At 42.6% G+C, this 23,730-nt stretch overlaps 1 protein-coding gene across 2 annotated transcripts in view; it reads right to left on the bottom strand.

Moving 5' to 3' along the window:
- The window catches only part of SLC35F1 (solute carrier family 35 member F1), a 408,883-nt gene that overhangs the window by 210,095 nt on the left and 175,058 nt on the right, over positions 1-23,730 (bottom strand). Inside the window, exon 1 of one of the 2 annotated variants that reach the window (XM_075063902.1) lies at positions 6,285-6,460. The exons of the other annotated variant lie outside the window; for it this stretch is intronic. Within the exon in view, the coding sequence (XP_074920003.1) occupies positions 6,285-6,418 (134 nt within the window). The 5' untranslated portion in view covers positions 6,419-6,460. Of the gene's footprint in view, positions 1-6,284; positions 6,461-23,730 lie in introns of those variants that run through there. 2 annotated transcript variants of the gene reach the window in all.

The following is a 23,730-nucleotide window of genomic DNA, read 5'->3' as shown; positions in this document are numbered from 1 at the left end:
CGGGTGTTGCTAGGGGAAAATTCTTCTGACGAACGTGCACGCGGCGCGCGCACACCTACTTGGAATGGATATGAGCAACACATCTCGAAGAACAACAGTTACAAAGGTGAGTAACCGTCTTTTACGCCTCTTTTTCTCTTATAATAGCATGGCAAGGTTTTCCTGATGGCCTACCCTCTTAGCAGGTGGTTGGAACCTTGCATTAAACTACAGAAATTCTGCAGACTCATTGTGGCATAACTGCACCCTTGACATAAGAAAGGTAGCATGGGTGTACGTATAATAGGCCAGGGGATGCTCTGCCTCCCCTGGTGTTGCTGTGGCTGTAAGATCCCTGGTTGTGGGATTTTGGGGGAAGTTTTTGATTTATTATGATGCATGCAGGCTCCGGGGTGGCTGAGGAGGCGGTATATGCTATTCAGTTTCCTGGACTCCAGCAAAGTAGCAAATACTGCCTCCTCAGCTTCCCCGGAAACTGCATGGGGTATAGCAAAAGCTTCTTCCAGACCACAGACGCTTTTCCCCGGGTGGCTTGGGGTCTTGGGAGGGGAGGTGCGGTGTGGCTGAAGCTGGTCTGGGACTTCTCTGGCCGATGCGGGGGGGGTGCTCGAGGCTCTGGCCATAGGCAGAGTGAGGGCAGAAGGGGCAGAGCTGGGACTAGCCTCCCCGAAGGGGGGCTCTTCCCACTGCCCATGGAAGGTAGGGGTGACACCCTTAGGAGAGGCAGCTAGGAGGTCTTGGATAAAACTTCTATGGACTGCCAAGTTCCAGGAGAACCACACAAGAGCCTCAGATCTTCGTGGTCTGATAAGAATAGTATTTGTTCACAACCTCTTTGCCTGGTGCCACTTACATTTACCAGTGTCTGGATACTGAAGGTGAGATGAGAGAAGCACCAGAGGCTTCTAGAAGTTTCTTCTACTTATCTACCTTTTCAATATATGGCAAAGGACATACATCCAATCTTTTTTATTAAGAAGTTGTACTGGGCTTCTCGTGAAACACTTTACTTCCTTGGAAACATGCCTTGACCCACTCGTCATAACAATGGCATGCATATAATGTCTCTTTCACCAGGTTACTGAAACTCAACCTCTCCACAGAGGTGCAGCACAACCTCAAGATATAGTAGCACCCTGTCAGCTCACTCTGCTTCTGGGACTACAATAAAACTCTGTTTTCCCTCCCTATTCCTGAATATATATCTCAATCTGACTCACCTCCCAGCAACTGGAGCACACTCTGTCCCCTGATTCTCCAGCTTGCCTCCCCCTCCCAATGGCAACAACTGTGTCTCCTTTTCACTTCTCAGCTTTCCACCCCACTTCCAATGAAGCTCAGGGCTGAAGTGCTGGTATTTGCAAAGAACTTGCTAAATACCTTGAGCAGCAGGGGAACTTGAATTTCGGCCAGTGTAGCTGGTACATTATGCAGCATTGAAGCAATTAATCAGACTTGGAGACCCAGGGTAAAATAATTAGCTCTGTGAATGACATGTACAGCCAGTCTGGAATATAAAAGTAGGAGATGCGAGAAGGAAGATTTCATTTAATTAATCCAGGACTTTGACAATTCTATACAGTAGACTTGTTTAGCTAACTTTTTAATTGACAATTTTTTCTAATCTATGCTCCTTTGTTTGTGTGTGTGTGTGTGTTTTCTGAGAATGTCTAGTTTGGCTAAGTTGAAGCTGAGCACCAAAAGTTCATTTTATATCTAACCTTATTGATCTAAATCAAAGATTAATTCTGCTTCCATTATGTTACTTCTTCTGGAAGGTCTTCAACAGATATATAATAATTAAGCATTAAGACATGACAGGGAGCGTACATATCACACCACAGGTTGTATTATTAAATTTTAACCACCCAAAGAGTGCACTAATTGCCCAGAGATGCTATGATGTCTTTTGCTATTACCTGTGAAATGGAAATTACAATATACTGAAAAAAATTAGGAAGACCATTAGACGTGTATTTATTGGTAACTGTAGATTGGACCCGTATTTTCCAAAAAACTACTAGTGATTTTTGGTGGCCCCATTTTTTGGGTACCCAAATTAAGATATCCACCCTCTGAAAATCAGGTTCCTGAAAGTTATGTCAAGTTGGGTACCAAAAAATTGAAGCACTTAAAATCACCAGTCATAATGTTTGAAAATTTAGGCCATGAACTGTGGATATAGTATTAATGATGGCCAATAAGAAAACTTCAGTTTTGTCCAGAATTCTGCTTTGCTTTGGCCATACAGTACACCTCTACCCCGACAGAACGCTGTCCTTGGGAGCCAAAAAAATCTTACTGCGTTAGAGGTGAAACCGTGTTATATCGAACTTGCTTTGATCCACTGGAGTGTGCAGTCCCGCCACCCTGGAGCACTGCTTTACCGCATTATATCCAAATTCATGTTATATCAGGTCGCGTTATATCGGGGTAGAAGTGTACTTGGTTTATGCCTCTTGCATATTCTGTTATGTTAGCATTCCAGCTTCAGGTTTGGAGAATGCTGCTGATTTAGCAGCAATGCAGAATTAATAGTACTCTAAATTATGGTAAGATAGCTGACTAGTGAGAGCAGAGAGTTCACAAGAAGCTGAAAATTAGGTCCAATTAAGGGAACCAGAGAAGAGCTCCTGAATGGGTTGAAATCTCTTAACAATAGAAACAATTTAGCAAAAACTAAACAAGGAAGAAAAACTGCACCTTGACCAGTGCACAGAGGCCACAGCTGACTGCTGACAGTCAGCCCAAGGTTTTTTTGTTTGTTTTTTTAAAAGACAATCCTTTTTACAAAGCCCTTTATATGGTGGCAATAATGAAATTATAAGGGCCCATGTGTGCCACATTCTGTTCTATTTGTACAGGAGAGTTTCCATTTCCACTTTTGAAATTGTTCATATTCTCACACTCACCGTGTGGCAACACAATTAATGAGCAATCCTAAGACATGCTGTCTCACGAGAGGCCCGCGAGAGCGGACAAGCAGCGTGTAGGCACTCAATTGTCACAGGTGCTAGACTAACAGATTTTTTTTTTTTACAAGGCAAAGAAAGGATTTTAATTTCATAACTTCATCTAATGTGGAAACAGAGTCACTAAGTCATCCCAGACCAAATTCTATCGTGTTTCTTCTCTCACAAGACTCCTGAGCAATACAGCACACCCTTGGCCCAGGCGCGTTCTTTTTCTGGTACACTGGCTCTTGTTCCTTGATGGAGATTTGTTTCCAGTTATAATTTTGGATTTCATCTGCGCTTTGCTGCCATTTTAATATACTAAATGTTTAATATCCTGAATCCAAAATTTTCCAGATCTTGAATCCCAAGTTCTTCCAAACCATACGTGTTGACACTCATACACGTTCCTGCTATCTAGAACAGGCTTTAAAAATGGTCTATTGTATATATACTTCAATAGTTGTGTAGCTCAGCAACTGCAGGCTGATTCATTCCCTTCCACCACCTGGTGGGCTATGGTTGCAACTGCAGCAGCATTCAAACTTGTACCTCAATATGACAACCTGATCTATTTATTGTGACATGCTGAATTTCCTCTCAGCATCTCCAAAAGAAGATCTTGCAATAGCATAGAAGATTGCACTTGTCAACACTAAGATAAAGTATCCTGACGATCAGCCTGTATGGCACTTGGGCATTTAGAAATTCTCTGTAGAGAAACCAAGCGCTATTCCTTTCCAGCTTCTCCCAGCAGAAGCTGCAGCAGTCAACATTGCAGAAATGCCTACTTAGGAGAGCTGGGACAAATGGAAAATCTGATTCTAAACAAAATGAAGTAAATAAACGATGAATACAATTTAACACTATCAGAAGCTTAATTTTCACAGTGTGAGACAAAATAACAACATTCTGTTATAACGTAAAACACAAAAATCCTTCTTCCAACTACAGTAGGGGTTTGCTAAGAATACACAGAATAATACTGCAATATAACACTAAACTGGCAACTTTCGGCCTGTGGATTAAAAAGCATAGCGTAAGCAACTTGCTAAAGATAAAGAGCAACACTGATAATTGCAGTCAAACTACTGACTGCTTTAGCAGAGTCCTTCAAAAGCCACTTTCCAGCCTTCCATAATGTACCTGAGGTGTCATAACACATATGCCAAAACGTGGAATGAATGAATAATTTCTCACCTGTAATTTTGGCTTCTCCTAGCTGTTCTATGACAGCATACATAATGGGTGTAAGTGCTCCCACCAGCAAATGGATATGGGGAAAAAAGCAAAGTTGTGATACCCCTAATAAAAGGGATGGCTAGCTTGGTTAGACTCACAAAGCAATAACTTTCCATTAATTCTAAATTATATGTAAAGAACAATTTTTCAGAGAAAACAGCTGCAAATCCATTACTACCAGGAAAAACAAGGTAAAAGGACTGGCTTGTATAGAGGAACTCAGACAACCAATACAAGAGATGGACAGGTATGAGATTAGCATTCTCCACTGTCCCTCTGCACCAGCCTAGGAAGTTGCAACTTTAACAGCAGTACCCACCTTGACAGCAGAAGAGAGTAGGTGATTTAGAAAATATCTGAGAGTTTAATGGTTAAAAGCAAGCAGGACTCCTGCCAATGGTAGCATCTACATATATTGTCATGTCATGTTTGTAATGCTGTGGCAAGTAACGTATGAAAAGATGCCAAGGTTGCTGCCTTAAACAGTATGGTTGAGGTTCAGGCAGCATGAGCCCAGACCGCCACTACAGCCCCTGTGTAACCAACCACCCTCCTCCCCAAGCTCCATAGCTTCCTCATCCAGATGCCCATGAACATGGTGGGGAGGCCTCCAGGCACCCAACCACTCCACCTCAGAGGACTGCCCAAGCAACAGAAAGCTGGCATTCAATAAGTTTTAAAGTGCAGAGTGGCCTTGTCCTTCCCTCCTCCCCCAACCCACTTGGTGCTTCCATCCTCTCCCACCCCTCCCGGGCTACCTTGGCAGTTATCCCCCTATTTGTATGATGAATTAATAAAGAATGCATGAATGTGAAACAATAATGGTGGGCTATGCTTGCAAGGAGAACACCGTAGCTTAGCAGTTGTGATCTCTCTACTGAACCTAGCCTTCAGGAGCACAGGGCACATGACACAGTACTGCTGACATAACAAATACAAGAGGTACTCCAACAGCAGTGTCTTTGCTCTATCCTAGTGTACTATCAAAACTGAATAAAGTAAAGCTGCCCTGGGGTGCTGCACTCTTTGCTCTCCTAGCATCTTTTCACAATTTGGCAGCTGAGTTTCTTCTGGCCATGCTTCCTCCTTAATTAAATCATGTTCATATAAAGCCTGTTCCACACGTGTTACCAGATTCTCTACTCACTTTATGGCACTTTTACATTGCTCAGATAGTGTAAAGCAGTGGTTCCCAACGGGGTGCCTCTTGATGTTGCCGCTTCTTGGCAGAATTTTGGCGGATGCCTGTCCGCTGGCCATGGTCCTCGGTGGCTCGTTGTTTGGTGCCTGCCACCCAGAAAAGGTTGGGGACCATTGATGTAAAGGATCTAATCTGACTGTAAATTCCCCTCATCAAATTCCCTTGGCATAAGGGAACTCTCTGTTCAGCATCTGTGTGCCAGTTCTGGGTCTGTGCTTTTGCCTCTATCTCCCTTCAGTGTAAACACAGTCCCTTAAGAGCCATTTACCCTGATTCTTCACTTCCTTACATTGGTTTTATACTGATATAATTCTATCGACTTCAACAGAGTTACTTCAGATCTGCAAAAAGGTAACTCAGAGGGGAATCATAGATTATTAGGGTTGGAAGGGACCTCAGGAGATCTAATCCAACCCCCTGCTCAAAGCAGGACCAATCCCCAAATACCTAAATGGCCCCCTCAAGGATTGAACTCACAACCCTGGGTTTAGCAGGCCAATGCTCAAACACTTTTAATAAAAACCCATTATTTTGAAATAAATTACCAAAAAATTAAAAATTCTGCACACAATATTTTCATATTCTGCAAAATTCTGAATATTTTATTTGTGAAAATAATACACTATAATCATGCCAATTTCAATTATTTTGGTAATTTATTTCAAAATACCTGTCAGCAACTATGTCTGCAAGAATACAGACGCACACCAAAATTCCCCCAGGAGTAGAGAGTTAAAGAAATAACTATGACAACCCAGTTCCTGTTGCTCTGCCCCTTCCCTTCAGAGGTCAGCTGCAGGCCCCCTCCCTGGCCCAGACACCTGCACCTCCTCCCCAACCAGAGCCCAGCTTCAGGGCCTCCCCAGCCCAGAAACCCGTACTCCTACTCCCAGAGTCCAGAGATCCAGAGTGAGAAACTGCCTGATGCTGGTTCCAGGGCTGGTATGGAGTTTCGTGCATGCTGCCTTCTTCCTTCAGCGTATACCAGGAACTGCAGCTGCTGGGAACCCTCCAGCTCCATGCCCCTCCCAACAGCAGCGTTCTCTATTTGTGAGCTGGGCTCTGCTGGGTCCAGCAGCCCCTAGTGGCAGCCAGAAGCTCTGCAGCCCATTTCTGCAAAGTTAAAAAGAAATTCTGCACAAATTCTGCATAGCACAGTGGTGCAGAATTTCCCCAGGAGTAATTACTGATTGAATTATCTGCTGATGTAAACTCCACCAATGTCAACGGCGCTACACCCAATTACACTAGCAGTGAATCTGGCCCTATATAGCTGAAAATTTTAATTAAACATTGAGTCTGACTTTAATAGGCTTTGGATCAGGTTCTTTCAGCACTGAACAACACTGATCCAGTCTGCAATCTTCTTACCACTTCAAATACAGTGAACTTCTAATTTTCTAGCTGCCAGAAAAGCCAACAGACACTGGAGATAAACTTCAAGAATCAGAGAAATGTTCATTCTGAACGATCCTGTCTCACACTTTTTCTTGTATTCAGACAGCCAATTAATTTGCCTTAATATCCCCCTTGCTTTTGTGCTTTAAAAATTTTGGGGGTGGGGTGAAGAAGGTGGTTAAAATAGCAGAGTACGTGGGCATTACAAAACAAATGTGGAAGTCATTAAATTGCGTATATTCAACAGCATGATACAATTCCTGCAGTCTTACTGAGAAAGAAAACCAAAATACATAAATAAAAATAATACCCTGTCTTCCCCCTCAGAATCCTCTGTCAATAATGGCTGACAACTTGCCTTCCTTGTTAGGAGTGATTGGTATTTTCACAGATCAGCAGGTGCATTCTAGAGTTTAGTTCTGCCTGGGATTTTTTTCTTCTCATGATGCTTGTACTACAAGGAAATCTAACATCTGTCATTCTTGAATTCTCTAGTGGCTTAAGATGGATGGAATCAAAATGACCACAACCAGACCCAGTGCTATACTTCTGATTTATTGAAATGATGAGAAGATAGCAGCTCCCTCATGCGTGATTGTGTGTTTTTAGCAAGTAACAGATTCCATCTTTAATGAAGAAAACAGGACTAAACCTCGCTTTGCAAGAAATAAATATTTCTACATTTGTCACAAGAATGAGAAAAGTCGCAGAATGCTTGAATGCTGCAGCCTATGTAGCGTTTGCAGTTGCTTGCAAAAACAGGAAGAAAAACCTCTTTGCACATATTGAGAAGGGGACTCAGAACTTAGTGTTTTTTTCTTTCTTATCTTAATTAGCTGATGAAAACAATACTGAGCAAACCAGGTAGAATCACCCTTCTGCCTAGTTCACTCTGCCTCTGTGTTAACATTTCAGGTGCAGGCATTTATAAGTGCAATGGTAAGAGACATAACCATGAGGTGAAATTGTGCAGAAAGTGAAAAGAATTCAGGAAGAAAGTAATGATGATGAGATCTTGCAGTACAGCTGTGGCCATTACTCTGTATGTGAGGCTGGATCTGATTCAGGACTTTTTTAAAAAAAATCATGCTTCACTGCACAAATATCTATCTTTTGAAATCTGTGTATTTCTACCAGTGCGTCTTACAATCCCAACCAGGAACAATTTTATAACAGGAGTTTAATTAAACTTAGCATAAAGCCAAACAAACACAGCTTGCACAAGAAGCCTCCCTGCTGCTCAGTCCAATCAGAGAACAAAGAACTCTGCAGCTGCAACTAGAATTTCCCCTTTAACTCCCTTAGAAGACCTACTATCCTTAAAGGGACAAGGCACAGGTAAATGCAACCTGACATTCCCTTATGAGTAAAACATTTCCTCCTCATAAATGTAATGTCATCCTGACATTTCTTTTAACAAATTATAACATACAGTCCATTCATTTGACTTAGCAGTAGCCCAAGAGTTCCACAAACTCATAACTCATTCTCAACTTGAGTCTTTAGATCTCTTATTTCTCAAGTTCTGGTACTGATGGTGGAAAATTCTGCATCTCTCTTCAGTTTATTTCACATTAAACTGGAGGAAGTTTTTGTGACAATTTTAGTTCTTCTATCCAACAGAATAGCCATTTCTGAGCAGCTTAAATTTCCAAAGATATTCCTGTCTTATGAAATAATAATTCCTATATGATCAGTGGTATAACCATGTAACTCCAAATCACTGAGCATATGGCAAGCTATTTAGCAAAGCATCTATTAAATTAACATAATAATAGAACTATTAAACACATTGTTCAGAACAATATCCATACCATAAGTCAATATCACATCATTATGAATATTACTTCAGTCTTGGATAGAATGCAGGAAAAAGTATAGGAATAGGTACTTGGTATTACATGTTACAACATGGGACAACCCCATGGTGCATTCACCAGTCCAACAGTTCGATTTAGACACTGATAAGCACGCCTAACTATTCACAGCTCACTATCTATGGGGCGCTTTTCTCTCTAGTCGGGCAACCTCATGTGTTAGTGGATTGTTCTAGTGATCTGTCCTCTTGTGTGCTACTGATTTCAAGTTCAATGGTCACATTTGGGTTTCATGTCTTTCAACAGCTGGTGTGAATGTCACAATCTCATCAGCAGTTTCCAAGTTTTACAGGATCAGCAACATGCTTGTTTTCCAGATACAGACAGAATGTTTCTGCCTTTGGATTCAGAGTCTTTGTGCTATGGACAGTATCCAGTAACATCCGATCATGTTATTCATCTTTACTCTCACCATCATATCATTGGGGTCCAAATTCTTATCTTCGTTCTGATCTCTTATTGGGCTAGTTTGCCTTGTTTTCTACATCTTCCACTGTGACGGTTTAGAGTGGGGTTTTATATCTAGTAGTAACAAGTCACAGAGAAGTAAAAGATTGTCTGCCAAATGATTCAGTGAGATATAGCTAGATAATCCTGGCAAGTGGTCCACATCTGCACACCGCAGGGGATGGTGAAAAACCCCAAGGTCACTGCCAGTCTGACCTGAGGGAAAAGTCCTTCCCATAGGGTGATCAGTTGGATGCTGATCTAAGCAGCCAGACAAGCACCTGAGACAGAATGCTTGGTACCACCTCACAGACCTTGCCTACCCTACCCAATGTCCCATCTCCAGCTGTGGCCATTCCTGGTGCTTCAGAGAATGGAGATTAAAAACAACTCTCCCAGAATACATTGGGGAGAACATCTTCCTGACTCCTGAATGTGGGTGGCTGAAATGCTGAAGCATGAGCATTTAGGAACATAAGACATACACTGGAAGTGAGCCCCAGGGCTTCTGAGTCCTGCCCCCTACCATCACAAGTAATCCCATCATACAAGCACAGTCATAAATTTGTCCAGCTCTCTTCAAACTAATTAAGTTATTTGCCCCCACAATTTCTCTTCTCTCAGCCCACACACACATAGAAACTCTGCTGCCATCTGTTAGCTGTTCATTCTGCTCCTAAATGTCCCATCTCTTCATTTAGTTCTTGATATGCCTGCCTTTTGTAATTTTCAGGTAATAACAGTTGATTTCATAACTTGGTTTTCAATAAAGTATTCCATCTGTACCCAAATGCAGCCAATACCATTCATACATAAGGGTGGTGATCTTACACATCCTTCTAAGTTCTCTTGGTTATTCAGTTTGTGCCCCAAGAACTTATAATGAAAAATTATATAAAATTGCTGGATCTTCCTTCTTAGCTGCCAAAATGTTTCCCCACGTAATAGGCTTTATGGTGTATTTAATGTTCATAGAGAAGTCTTCTACAGCCAAAGAATTTGCAATCATAGCTGCTAACCAAGACACCTTGACATTTCTTCGTACACCCAGTGACTGTAAGACAGCATTAACAACATCTTTGGTTGTCTCTTCTGTGCACTCTGTCATATTTTTCAATATCAATGGGGTATTCCAGATAGAGCACCTGCCTCCATATTAGATTTCCCTGGATGATCTCTAACTTTTCAGTACGAGTCAGCTACTTCTGGTGTACACCAGTGGGCAGTGGTGTTCAGCATGGCAGAGATGAATAGCCATCAGCGAGTTATCACTGTAAACCATTGCAGAGGGAGTCACAAATTTTGTCAGTTACAGCCCATATCAAAGCTAGAAACTTCTGCTTTCTTAAGTTAAGATCATTCTTCTGAGATCCAGTTAGTGCCCTTGACCCATAATCAATAACTCTTTGTTTACCTTCCTAACATTGCTACAAGACCTAGTCCCTTATTGAAAGCATTTACACAAAGGATAAAGGGTAAGGCAAAAATCAGAATAGACTATTATTGATGACTTTGATGTTGCTCAAGCCAGGTAACTGGCCATTTGGAAAACATCTGTCCAGATCTCTTTTCTTGCCCTTTGGCATCTTCTTTTTCCAAGTCCACTTTTGATGGTGTTGTGGGTTAGATTCTATTGTCAACAAATCATAGAAGAGCTTTGCTATCTGCAAAATATTTTGAATATAACTTTGATAGTAGGTGAGGAACCCAGCAGCTTGTGAAGTTACCCTGTGGTGGTTGCTGGCTTCTCTGTAAGAGCACAAATTGCCAAGATGACAGTAGGATCCATCTTGTAACATTCAGTAAGGTAATGTACCTCTCTTAAAGAGGTCATGCTTAGAAGCGTTCAGCTTCATTCCATGCTTTGGTAAACTGTTGCATTATTCTCTTTACACTTGCCATGAGTTCTTCATAAATGCCACTGTAAACAAGAACATCATCCAGGTATGAAGTATACTCCTCATTCCTAAATTCCACAAAGAAATCCTCTAAACCCTGCTGGAAGGCAGCAGGTGCATTTGTTAAACGAAACGGAATTGTAACTCATTTTATATAGGCCCAAGGAGCAATGTGAGGTGACAGCTTTGTCTAGCTATGGAACCCTGAGGGTAGGCCTCCCTTGATCTAAGATAGAAAACCAACCTTTAATTCATTCAGAACATCTTAGAGTCCAGGGATGGACTGTCTGTCTCGTTTTGTTTTTCTATTCAATTCCTGATAATCTACACAGAGTCTTACATGGCAATGCCTTTTCTGGACATGTACCACTGGTGATGAATAGGATGACTTTGATTTTGTGATCCACACCCTGATTAGGAAACCTTTCAGATATTCCTTAACTTTTTTATACAGTTGATAAAGTACTTAGATGAAACTCTTCTGTACATGTTTGCTGGTTGCTGATATGCATCTGCAGACCAGGGATCTGTCCCATATCACCATCATGTCAGGAGAAAGCTTTAAAATCCTCCTTCAGTATTTGCTGGACCATTTTCCTTTTCATCTCTTTATGGCTCAGGTTCACTGCCACTTCAAACAGATCTCAGTCAGCCCCTCTACCTAGAGGCAGTTCTCACTTTGTTGGTTAGTCCTTGACCCTTGGTATTACCATTTCTCTCTTTCCATACACTTGCCACCTGTAAGGCTTTTAACTGTTGAGCATCCACTGGAATTTCAGATTTAATCTGCTGTAAATTTCCAAGCACAATTAATCCTTTCACAATGATGTGATATTTTGACAGGTTACTCACAGAGATATTTATCTGGCAAAGTGTTTCTTTTCTGTCCAAATCCTCAGGCTACTGAGCAGCAACATCTGGTTCAAACATTGCTGTTAAACTTTCAATATCCAGGCCTGGGTGAACCCAGCATATTATAGTAGTGGTTTATCCTTTGGGGATAATTACATCACTCCTCCCCACTTTTAAGCATGCACAGATTTTCTGAATTTTGCTTCTGAAGAGCTTCCACTTTTTCCAGGCCATCATGAGGAAATACTGGTGCCTCGTCAGGTGAATTGTAGCAGTGGTGTTTGACTATCTCCTCAATAATATTGTAGGCAATGATCAAAGCCTCTAATTTGTGTGGACTCACCAGCACAACAACAGTCAAGTTGTCATCATCTTTGCTTAATCAGAACTGGATTACAATCTATCCTTTATAAGGGACATTTGTTCCATTGTCAGCTTTAAAATCAAGCCCATCCCCTATCTCCAGTAATTCTTCAAGGTCCTTATGGTGTGTCCCTGAGAGATTATCTTCCACCCACTGAATTGAGACCATGCACACCTGTGCCCCAGTATCCCATAGCACTTGAGTTTGTACTTTATTGAGAAAACACCATGCCACACATCTCTTTCCAACTCAATTAGCGACTCTGATTTGCTGCTTGGGTGTTAGATGGCAAAAGTAGACTGCTCCTGGTGAGCCAGATGCAATGTAAGTGTTGTCCTGGCTCTCTTATGATTTACTGGCACCAGGGCCAGCTCCAGAGGTTTTGCCACCCCAAGCAGTCAAAAAAAAAGCCGCGATCACAATCGCGATCTGCGGCAATTCAGCAGGAGGTCCTTCGCTCCGAGCATGAGCAAGGGACCCTCCGCCAAATTGCCACCGAATACTTGAAAGTGCCGCCCCGCTCCGGAGTGGCCACCCCAAGCACCTGCTTGATAAGCTGGTGCCTGGAGCCTGCCCTGACTGGTACAGCATCCTGAATGTTGGTGTTCCTTACTGGCCTCTGCTAGATTGCTTGCAGCTACCACGTCCTCTTCCCTCCTGTCTGCATGTTTGCTCCTACCATTGTACGCACTTTTGATACATTCCTAGATGGCTTCTTTAATATATTAATTTCAGCATTCACGTCTTTGAATTCATCAATAGTGGCAGTAGTTCCCTTGTCTCATTCATCAATGAGTCACCTTTGGAGTCTTCTTTTCCCTTCAGAGGAAGTGCTGCTTTACTCTTTGACCTGTGCTCTTTGTTAGGTGACTGCACAGAATTACACACTACTGCCTTAGCATGTAGTCCCTCTCCAGCTTCTGATGTCTCTGTACCTCATCACTTACAATAGCATGCAGCTTCTCAAACAAGTTCTCATCTGCAACCCCGGTTATTTTTTTAATAAGGTCATATCACAGACAGAATATTGTTATTCTGCAGTCCTGTCAGGACTGAATGGAAGAACATGGTTTGTACGAGGACAAGGTCATATCTCAGGTCAGAGTCAGCTTGTTTTGAGGCAAACAATACTTTTGTCTCAAATCAAGTGCTTGGTCTAGAAAACCCTCAGGTGTCCCTTCTGGCTCTTGTGCTGCTCTTGAGAGCTGCAGGTAACGTTCAGTTGCACCTTTTTCCTGCTAGGACCTTAAGATGACCTTAGTTTTAGAAGGCTCAGATTAGTACCTCTCCACCCCCACCCAAGAAAGTCCAGAAGCAAACTTCCCTAATCACAACTTCCATTATCTCTTCCTCCTTTCTCAGTATACCTCTTTCAAATCCCACTTTCAATGTAATAAACCAAATTGTTTAGGCTTAATTTAAAGAGACAGGGAGACAATATTTTTTATTGGACCAGCTTTTATGGGTGAAAGAGACAAGCTTTTGAACTACACAAAACTATTCTTCAGGTTGAAGAAAGGTCCTCAACACATCACAGCTAATAAGGTAGAACAAATTGTTTAGAATAATTTGTTACATATTTTAAGGGACCATTGAAGGTGAAGTGGCCCATTAACACTCCTGCAGTCATAGGACAAAAGAACATGGGGTGAGTGGGTTACAAATTATTGTAATATGCCATAAATGCAGTGTCTTTATTAAGACCATGAGTTTTAGTCTATAGCAAATTCATGAATTTAAGATCACGGGTTCGTCTTTTGAAGGTGTTGCACAAGATTCCTTTGGCGACTTAACTTGTCCTTTTGGTAGGACTCCCAATTTGTCCTGTTATTTTAAAGCCTTTCTTTAAAAATTGGTTCTGCTTTCTGGGGTAGGAGTGACAGATTTTCCACAGTGGGTTAGCTTTTAATTTCTTTCAAGATTTTCTGAAATTATATTCCAAGCCATTTAATTTTTCAGATACTGTTTCTGAATGGTCTCTACTTCAGTTGTTTCAGTTTGCTCCTCTTTTGATGTAGCAGTGAGGTGTAAAATCTTATCTTTTAATGCCAGCAATGTAGACAGTCCCTGATCTTCCAAATCTTCCTTCGCATTTATGTGGCTTCTTATATGTTTGAATAAAACAAAACAGCTTTTTGTTGCACTTTCACTGCAACTTGTCCCAAAAATGCTCAGAGAGACACAAACGTCTCTTAAATGCTCATCCTTTAGCTGATATAAAAATTCTTCTGTCTCCTTGGGAAGGTCCTCTGATTCTCTCCTAGCCACAGTGCTTGCAAACAATTAAATCTTCCCAGGCAACTTTTCTGGAACAATCTATAGCAGCTTCCAGGTAGGTTCATCTCTCAGAGAGGTCAGATCATCACAATTCAGTCTCTCCTGCCTGGCTTGCCAAACTTTACATTCTCAGACCAGGGAGAGTTTTAAAACTGAAGTTAGATTAAAACTAGTATTAAACAAACAAACAAACACACACAACTCGCACAAACCTCATTGATATTCAGTCCTTTCAAATCATACATACAATTCTGCAGCTGTCAAAGCTGTCCTCTGCGAACTCTTCTGTAGATTTTCAGCTCTTAAAGGGACACTGGCATCCAGATGCTTCTTCATTTGTGCATCAAGTATCATCAAAAATATTTTCCTATGTTTCACATGTAAAGACTTTTAGGAGCTGTTATTGTAATCAGGATTCTGATAACAGCTGAAGGGCCTGTAAAGACCTCAAAGGGATCAATCAACCATACTCCATATAAAAACAGAAGAAACAACATACCAGTGTCAACCATCCCTTTTGCTTCAGCAGTAAGAAATGCTATTCAAGTAGATCTCACATAGTCTGTGTGGAAGGGAGAAGTACTTCCTGCACAGCGCTGTGTCCTCTTTTACAACCCAGCAGACGCCCCACTATGAGGGCTCGAGAAGGATCTGATTTGCAGAAAGGGGACATGGAGGGATGACAACAATCCTCTTCATGGTCGTCTCGCACCCAGAGATGGCGGATACCTACTCCAGTATCAGTGCCTAAGCTAATATTTATTTGAAGGAACATTCAACCTAGGCTCCTCTCCTGTACTCATTTCAGAGAAAGAGGGTTTCTGCAGGCTTGAGGTCACTGACTGAGGGAAGAGAGGCTGGAGGAACAGTGTGGAGAGGCCAGCCCTCTGCAGATGAGGACTCACAGACCTCCAGTGCCAGGATCCATAGGATTTGGAGCTTCACCCACTACTTCATTTGAAGCTAGCAGTATTCCCTCCCCACTGTGTATGTGTGCTAGCACAGAGGAAATGGAGAGGAGCATGGGTGAGAGCAGTCATGTATACTGTCCATTTAGGAGGACCACTGCTTCCTTTAGCTTAAGAAAAAGATCTGTAAAACAACTCCACAGGGTCAAGTGCCTGGAGTTTCCTGGCCCAATTATGCCTTTTCTGTCCGTATTTCCAGAGGACATGTTTGGCCAATGAACAATGAAGAGAAATCATTCAGACTGAAACATTCTGGGTCAAATCCTGCTCAGACTGAAGTTAATGGCAGAACTGCCACTGACTTCAGTGAGAGCAATGTCAGGCCTTCTGTGAATGTTAACACATGTTGCCAAGGTAAGTTGTTTCCCTGTGATTTCCGTGCTCATCTTGGACATGCTGAGTAAATATTTTAATATTTGAGCAAACCTTCAAACAACAAAACAATCAGAATTTGATAATATGATGCAACATGCTCTTAGTATAATATGCAAATATTGGTTCATAGTGTTCGTATTTGCACAGCAGTTTCTCTATTAAAAATGATTATGTGAGCTCCCTACATGGGTAAGCACACCACGATACCCATCAGGATTACTTTATCATGTGAACCTTACCTCTTTCAATGCGTGGCAATTCACAGTGTATTTGAATTTGACTAAGCACTGAAATAACAAATGGAGCAAGAGACTTTCATTTGCACTTTAGGTGGATTCCTCAAATTTTCTGTTATCATTCCCACCATTTTTTAGCTGACCCCATATCTGACAATGCGAATCTAAGGCCCTGTAGTTAGGCAGCTCTCTCTTCTTCATCACTTCAAATACTATTTGCACTCCTTACATGTAGGAAAGAAGGATAGAGAGCAGCAATGCAGAGGATTGGAGTCAGGAAGTTGAGGTCAGATTCTGAGCTGCATCAGAGTGGTACTCAGTGCAGTTCAGCATGAGGGAGGGCAAGCACAGCTTTTTCACATCTCAGAGGCCTTAGGATTCTGGGAGTAGCATGGCCTGGCCCACCATAAATTAAAGCAGTCCTGTCTTACACTTTGCTACCCACATGCCAAGGGGCTGTTCTGGCAGGCAGGAATACTTGGAATACAGAGTCACTCCAGCTACACTCCCTCTTCCCAGCTGTGCTAGACCATAGGAAGGGGGTGACTGAGAGTTCCTGTGCTGATTCTGTGCCACATGAGGATTCTTGTTACACAAGGGGAATTCCCAGAAGGCAGTTCTGGAGACAATGAGTCACAAAATATCCTTCTTATCCTGACTGTCAGCAAGGTTGAAACGCTTTGTCCATCTGGAATGGAGCTGCAAGCTACAAATTGTTCAAAATGGTTGAGTTACACCGAATGTTCGAGGTATGATTCGTGGTTTTAATCCAATGCAACAACATTTCCCAGAAATGTTACCATTTTTCTGCTCTCCTAATAGAATTCATCCCTCTCCAGAATGTCTTCTCTGCCAACAGTTATGAATGTGCCTCAGAACCAGGGACTGTGGCCATTACCAGTAAAAACATCTTCCCCGTACCCTCTGTGAGCATGACCTTTTCAAACCTATACTGTTTTGTATTCACTCCAGTGCATGAACTCATTTCCACAACCTGTTATTGCAGCAGATTTTACTGACTCCTAGCAATTGAACAAATAAAATAAAATACTTAAACAGCAGCAGATTTTATCCCTATCTAGACCTCTTCGCACAGGCATCAGGTTCTAATTTTCCCTGGGGGACGGGGGTTCAACTCCCACTCAGCCCCATGCTCTGCCCCTACTCCACCCCTTCCCCCGAGCTCCTACCCTGCCCCACCTCTTCCCATTCCGGCCCCTACTCCACCCCACCCCTACCCCCAATCCCCCACCACGCCTCTTCCTGCTCCCGCTCCCACTCCACCCCCACCCCACCTCTTCCCATCCAATTCCACCCCCTCCCCCAAGTGCACCCTGTCCCTGCTCCTCCCCTCCCCTCAGTGCCTCCTGCATGCCATAGAACAGTTGATCACATCGGTAGGAAGCACTGGTAGGGAGAGGGAGGAGTTGATCAGTGGGGCTGCTGGTGGGCAAGAGGGCTGTGGGGATGCTAAGTACCCACTAATTTTTTTCTGTGGGTTCACCAGCCCTGAAGCACCCATGGAGCTGGTGCATATGCATCTTCTGAAGGGAAAACAACTGCAGAGTCAGGTCTTCTTTGAGGTCTAAATCAATTAATCAGAAAGTCTACCAGAACTGCATCTAAGGCCATATCTACACTACAGATTTCTGCCAGCATACCGATGCCAATCAGAGGTGTGATTTCTGTGCTGGCAGAAGCCCTTCATGTGGATGCAGCTATACCAGCAAAACTGCACTTTACCAGTATAGCTTGTTTCCCTCCAAGGGATAGGGAAGGAGGTGGAGGAATAAGCTATACCAGTAAAAGCACAGTTTTGCTAGTGTAAGCTGAGTCCACACTAGGAGTACTTTGCCAGTACAGAGTGATAGTTCCTATACTAGTAAAGTGTTCCTAGTGTAGACATGGGCTCAATTATGAAGGCTCCAGCAGTGATCGATGTCTATATATGAGCTCCTTCTCATGTGGTGAGATGGGAGTTCAAGAGAATTCTAACAAATTGATAATTTCAAGTCCTGTTTTTCATTGCCACCTGCCAATTTAAACCCTAGATGTTTCTTGAGTGAACAAAGGTAGAAAGTGACCCACAGAGAATGAGGTTTTATACGACAGCTAAGTTTTTAGAACTACTTTTGAAGTTACCGCAACTGGAAAACGAGAAGTTTTATTTTGGCTGACTTGAGTCTGGCCTGAGATAAGAATTAGCAATGCCTAGACATCAGGAACCAGCTTGGATTAGCTGTGTTTCAATGTGCACTCTGGAATAATTACTGTGTAGCTGGTAATTGTTTTGGATTGTTATTAAAGCTTTCAGCTGAATGTTACTTGTTTGTTTTATGGATTAATTTATTTTGTTTAATTGGTGTAAAGAATTACTGTTGTGGCGTTATCAGCTACTGCTGCTGCTAGCTGAAAAATTCTCCTAATGATATTTGTGATTTGAACAACTCTCCCACACAAGTAAATCTATGTACAAAAAAGTCACTATTAAAGCCAGCCCAAGATAGGTAGGTAGTCTACACATGCATGTTATGTTTGATATTCAGGCCATCAATGGTTCTTGCCTCCAAATAAAAGTCTGCAAGAGAGCTGAAGCACAGCAGTGGAGAACGTGTGTCCCATTTCTTTAAATCAATAGTAGAACACCGGGTAGGAGGAGGGCTGGGGAAGTTTCAAGGCAGAAGGAGAGAACAAGTAACTTTAGAAACAATACTGTTTTCCTTATTATGACCTCTTCTGTGATTCTTTCCCATTATCACATGAGAAAGCTGTCATGCACCAGGTACCTTCTAAAAGAGTGGAAGGGAGTGAAACAAAATATTTGGAAAGTAAGTTTTGCTACCTTAATACCCTCACTTAAAGGGACATGATCAATTAGAAACCTAATCAAGTACAAACAATGAGTTCAATGCCACTGCCACCTGCTAATGTTTGGTTACAATCACATTTCCAATTTAAAAAATAAAAACCTCTTTCCTGCTGTTGTGTGAAATACTGACACAAACAAAATGGGTTACTGACTATACAGTATAGTGAAAGCAACTACAAGCAAGTGGGTGAAATTAACCCTGTGATGTTACACTCCATATTTTTCATAGAAATAGTGTTGTGATATGAATATGGCATAACTAAGATATGTTTTACGCAAAATGGGTCATGTGAGATATCATTGGAAAGGTTATAATTTGCTCAATGTGATTAACCAATTTGTATGCATGTATTATTTCTGTATCTGAGGTTAGGACTATTGTCTATGTAACAATTACAACTGTGTGTGTACTTGGGAAATGCCCACCAGACAGAAAGCAATCAGCCTTCATGGGCCATTATGAAAAAACAATGAATCTTTGAAGATCTCCCCTCTTCCCTGGAGTTCCTTCCTGTGGACATTGCAAATAAACCTTGTTTCATGGTTGCTTTGAGACTGCAAGGTCAGGTGATAAAGTGACCTAGTACAAAATACCACCTTGGACCCTGCTGGTACTTTTCCACTGGAAACAAAGGCTTCCAGCTTTATGTACATTCTATTTAACGCCGGGAAGGAAGGCTTTCAGGGCTCTCCATTTGCCTTCCTACCTGAGAAGGGAGACTGCGGAAAGGTCCTGAAGAAACCAAGGAACTAAGCTAGGGGAAGGCAAGGGCTGAGTCCAGGGGTCTAGCCTGTAAATAGACATAACTGGAACTCTGAGCTGCAGAAACTCTACAACCTGCCTAAGCAACATTTAGGGTGAGAAATTACTACGTGTAACCTGCTTTTTTAGGTGTATTAAGCTTAGTTTGTGTGTTTTGTTTTATCTGCTCAGTAATCTGTTTTGTTCTGTTTGCTATCCCTTAGAATCACATAAAATTTACCTTTTGTAGTTAATAAATGTATTTCTTGTTTACAACATAACCCAGTTTGTGCAATTCATATCACGCAGTGGGGGGGCAAGAAGCTGTGCATATCTCTCTCCGCATTGAGGGAGAAGGTGAATTTTTATGAGCTTGTACTATGCAAATCTTTCTATACAGCAAAAGACAATATTATTTTGGGTTTACTCCACAAAGGGAGTACTGTGTGACTTCCTGAGCTGATTCCTCCCGCACAGAGATGATCTCAGTGTCTCTGTGCCCATTTGCAGCTGAGTGTGTCCCTACCTGTGTGTGTGTGTGCTGGAGAAGGCTTGAGGGCCTGGCACAGCTAGGACAGGGTGAGGAAACCCAGGCTGATGGAACAAAGGAACCAACAGGACCCCCGCACATCAGGAGGCATCCTAGACAGGGGGTCCAATCCATCACCCCCACCTCAAAACAAGAGGTTACAGCAAGTACTCCTACCAGAACATGCAGAACTACATATTGCCCAACATGTTCCCCTTATAGATACAGGTGCTGAGTGATGGCTTTTTCATTTGTAGTTTCTAAATGTTTATTTTTATATTTCTAATCAAACTGAAAAGCTGTCTGCTAGGACAATTCTGCTAAAATAAGGAACTAAACTGACATGAACAGAGCAGAGGAGGAAAGCAGTAGCGTGCTTTAGGAGGCTCAAAAAATATGCAACTAACAAAGCTGCTGTTGATATCAATAAATCCTGGTAGACTTTGGGGAGAAATGTAAAAGACATGATGCTGTCTGTCATTGGCAGATCTATCAATAAAACATGACAGTCAATTTTCAGTAGACATAACCTTTTCATAAAATGCCTTCTTCATAGAATCAGGGCTAACCCCACATTTCCCGTACAATCTGTTCCAGATGATATCCAGCTATCTCCTGTCACAAGTTTCCCTTTGCCCTTCCATGCACATTGGTTTTGATTTTTTTTTAAATAAATGAAAGAGTGCTATGAAGAAATAGCAAGGACAACACAGAATTCTTGAATTAATAACATCACAGAAGTACTGCTGTAGGCACCAATTCATCAAAGCATTTGAGTACCCGCTAAATTCATCTCTTTTCAGGAACACGCTTTACCACATATTTAAGTTTAACCATGTACTCAAGTCCCACTGAATTTAAGAACATGCCTAAAGTTAAGCACATGCTTAAGTGCTCTGCTGAATGCGTGCCTTTTAATATGTGCAAATCACAACCCAAAAGTTGTGCATAAAAATGAATTGTACAGTTACCGCTGAGCAATACGATAAACAAATAGTAAGTGGATCCTGTACTGCTCCTGCAGAGTGGAGAACTCTACTGACATCTCATCATTTACAGACCTAACAAAAATCTGTCTGCTTTCATATTTAGCTTTGTGAGGAATGTAGTACAATCACACTAAATATATCTATTCATTCATGCACACATTACCAGAAATGAAAGACGGGTGTGTGTGTGTGTGTGTTTGTGTATGTGTGTTTAAAAGGACCCATTATTGGCCACACTGCCCAATCTTTTGGACATCTAAGCATCATTCCCATTTCAACAGCACACTAGCACCATTCTATGTGTGGGTAAAGGATAGAGCTATGTGGTTTACAGCATAGGGATAGCACAGTGCCAGTATATGCAAATCTAATGTTTTAGAGCCAACCTATAGCTGTCTCTGGAGAGATGAACAAAGGAGAAGAAGGTACAAGAAGTCCTATTTTGTAGCACCCTATTTCACAGAACAATCTCAGCCCTCATGCTTCCTATGTGCAAGAATTAAAAGAGCTCAGAGTTTGCGGTGGCAGTGTATGGATAGGACTCTTACCATATGCCCTGTAAAAGTGACTAACTTTTACATAAAGCTACCATCATGTTTTCCTGCATTGCGCCATTTTCTTTCAGTGTATCTTCCCCCTAAGTGCCCATGGCAGCAGCTTTTTTCCACATTTGATATGCAAGGGTGGAGTGGCACAGCTGCTGCACATAAGTCTTTCATTTATTCCAGGCTACAGTGCATTTCAGACATGCAGCCACCAGGAGTCCAAGCAAATCAGAGAAGTCTCCTACCATCTTCTCAATCACCATTTCAATCAACTCTGGCAAGCACCAGCATATGTTGCAAGCATTTTCATCCCATTTCAAACCTGGCTCAGCCTCTAATGCTCAATTAAGGACCAGAAAAGCCATTAAAAGTCAATAATCACATAAAATACCAGCATGGACTTCAACAGCACCCTCCAGCAGGCAGCCAATTTACTGTACTTTGGATCGCTCACATTTTGGCCTGGTCTACACTACATGTTTAAACTGATTTTAGCAGTGTTAAACCGATTTAATGGCGCACCCATCCACACTACGAGGCCCTTTATATAGATATAAAGGGCTCTTTAAATTGGTTTCTGTACTCCTCCCCAACGAGAGGAGTAGCGCTAAAATTGGTATTAATAGTTGTCCAATTCTCCTCCCCCACCACGTTGAACGAAAAGGGAAGAAATCGTTCTTGCTTCTTTCATGTCACACCTAGTGTTTCTTATCTGATTGTCTGGTGGTTGAGACGCGATGCTGCAGCAGTGAAGGAGGCAGTCTCTGCCTTTCTTCTCCGCATCCCTGGTGGCAGCAGTTACAATTATTGACTGATATCCGTCATCACATCAGCCTGTGAGTGCCTCCTGGTTGGTCTCAGGTGAGGTGGGCTGGGGGTGCCTGTGTTAAAAATAGGAATTGATCTCCCTGTTCATTCCCAGTTAGATGGGTACAGAATAGCTGGTAAGCGTCTTCATCCTAGCAACTGGGGGCTGAGCTCGATCAGTCCCTCCCTTTCATGTGTTAAAGAAAGATTCCTGTAGCTCCCCCGCCCTCGGACACCTAGTCACGCCCCACCGCGGGTGCTGGACTCCTCTCCCCCGCCACTGAATGTCCTGCCTGGGACTGTCATAGCAGTAGGAGACTGCCTCCCCTCATTTAATCTCACTAAACAAGTCACTTGTTTCTTATTCCTGCATTCTTTTATTACGTTCATCACACAAATGGGGGGGAAACGCTACAGTAGCCAGGAAAGGTTGAGGAGGAGATAAGCATGGGGTTGGGCGTTGTTGCAGGGGCACACGGCTGTGACACTCGGCATGCCTCAGTCATCTTTTGCACGGATCTGACACACGAGCAGCTCTCGTGCCTCCTCCTGAACACAGTCCAGGCTTCTCTGCATCACCTCTGCCCCAGTCTCACCGGCAGGACTCGACTCTCTTTCTAGAAACCATAAACGGCCCAGGGATTGACTTCGGGGGTCATGCCCATTTTTGTCTTTGTGCCCCCAGCACCTGAGCCAGGGGGCACCACTGACAGGCAGCAGACGTACAGAAGGACAATGACCATCAATCTCATTGCCAATTTACACCAGCAGCAGCAGGTACAGATGACTGGTAAACCATCTCTGCGTATCATGCCAAAGGCAAAAAAATGCTGCATGTGGTAGCAGCTGGAGGTATCGCACTCTGTCTGCGGCATCCAGTACACATAGTGTGCTGTAAAAAAAACAAGCTGAACGGGCTCATGGGCTGCCAGTGCATGGGCGCGTCTGCCAGGCAATCCACCGGCGAAAACGGGGCGCCGCCAACATGATTGTCTGCCGTTGTTTCCAATCCTCTTGAAGGAAGGAATGATTGACGACTTATCTACCCAGAACCACCTGTGTGACAATGATTTTGTGCGCCCCATCAGGCACTGGGCTCGTTACGCCAGAATTCCAGAGGCCGGTGGTGAGATGCTGGGAACTATGCGGGATAGGCTTAT

This window comes from Chelonoidis abingdonii, chromosome 3 (assembly GCF_003597395.2).
Source record: "Chelonoidis abingdonii isolate Lonesome George chromosome 3, CheloAbing_2.0, whole genome shotgun sequence".
Classification (NCBI taxonomy): Eukaryota; Metazoa; Chordata; order Testudines; family Testudinidae; genus Chelonoidis; species Chelonoidis abingdonii.
Note: the sequence above shows the minus strand (reverse complement) of the source record. Positions and strands in the feature narration are given on the sequence as shown.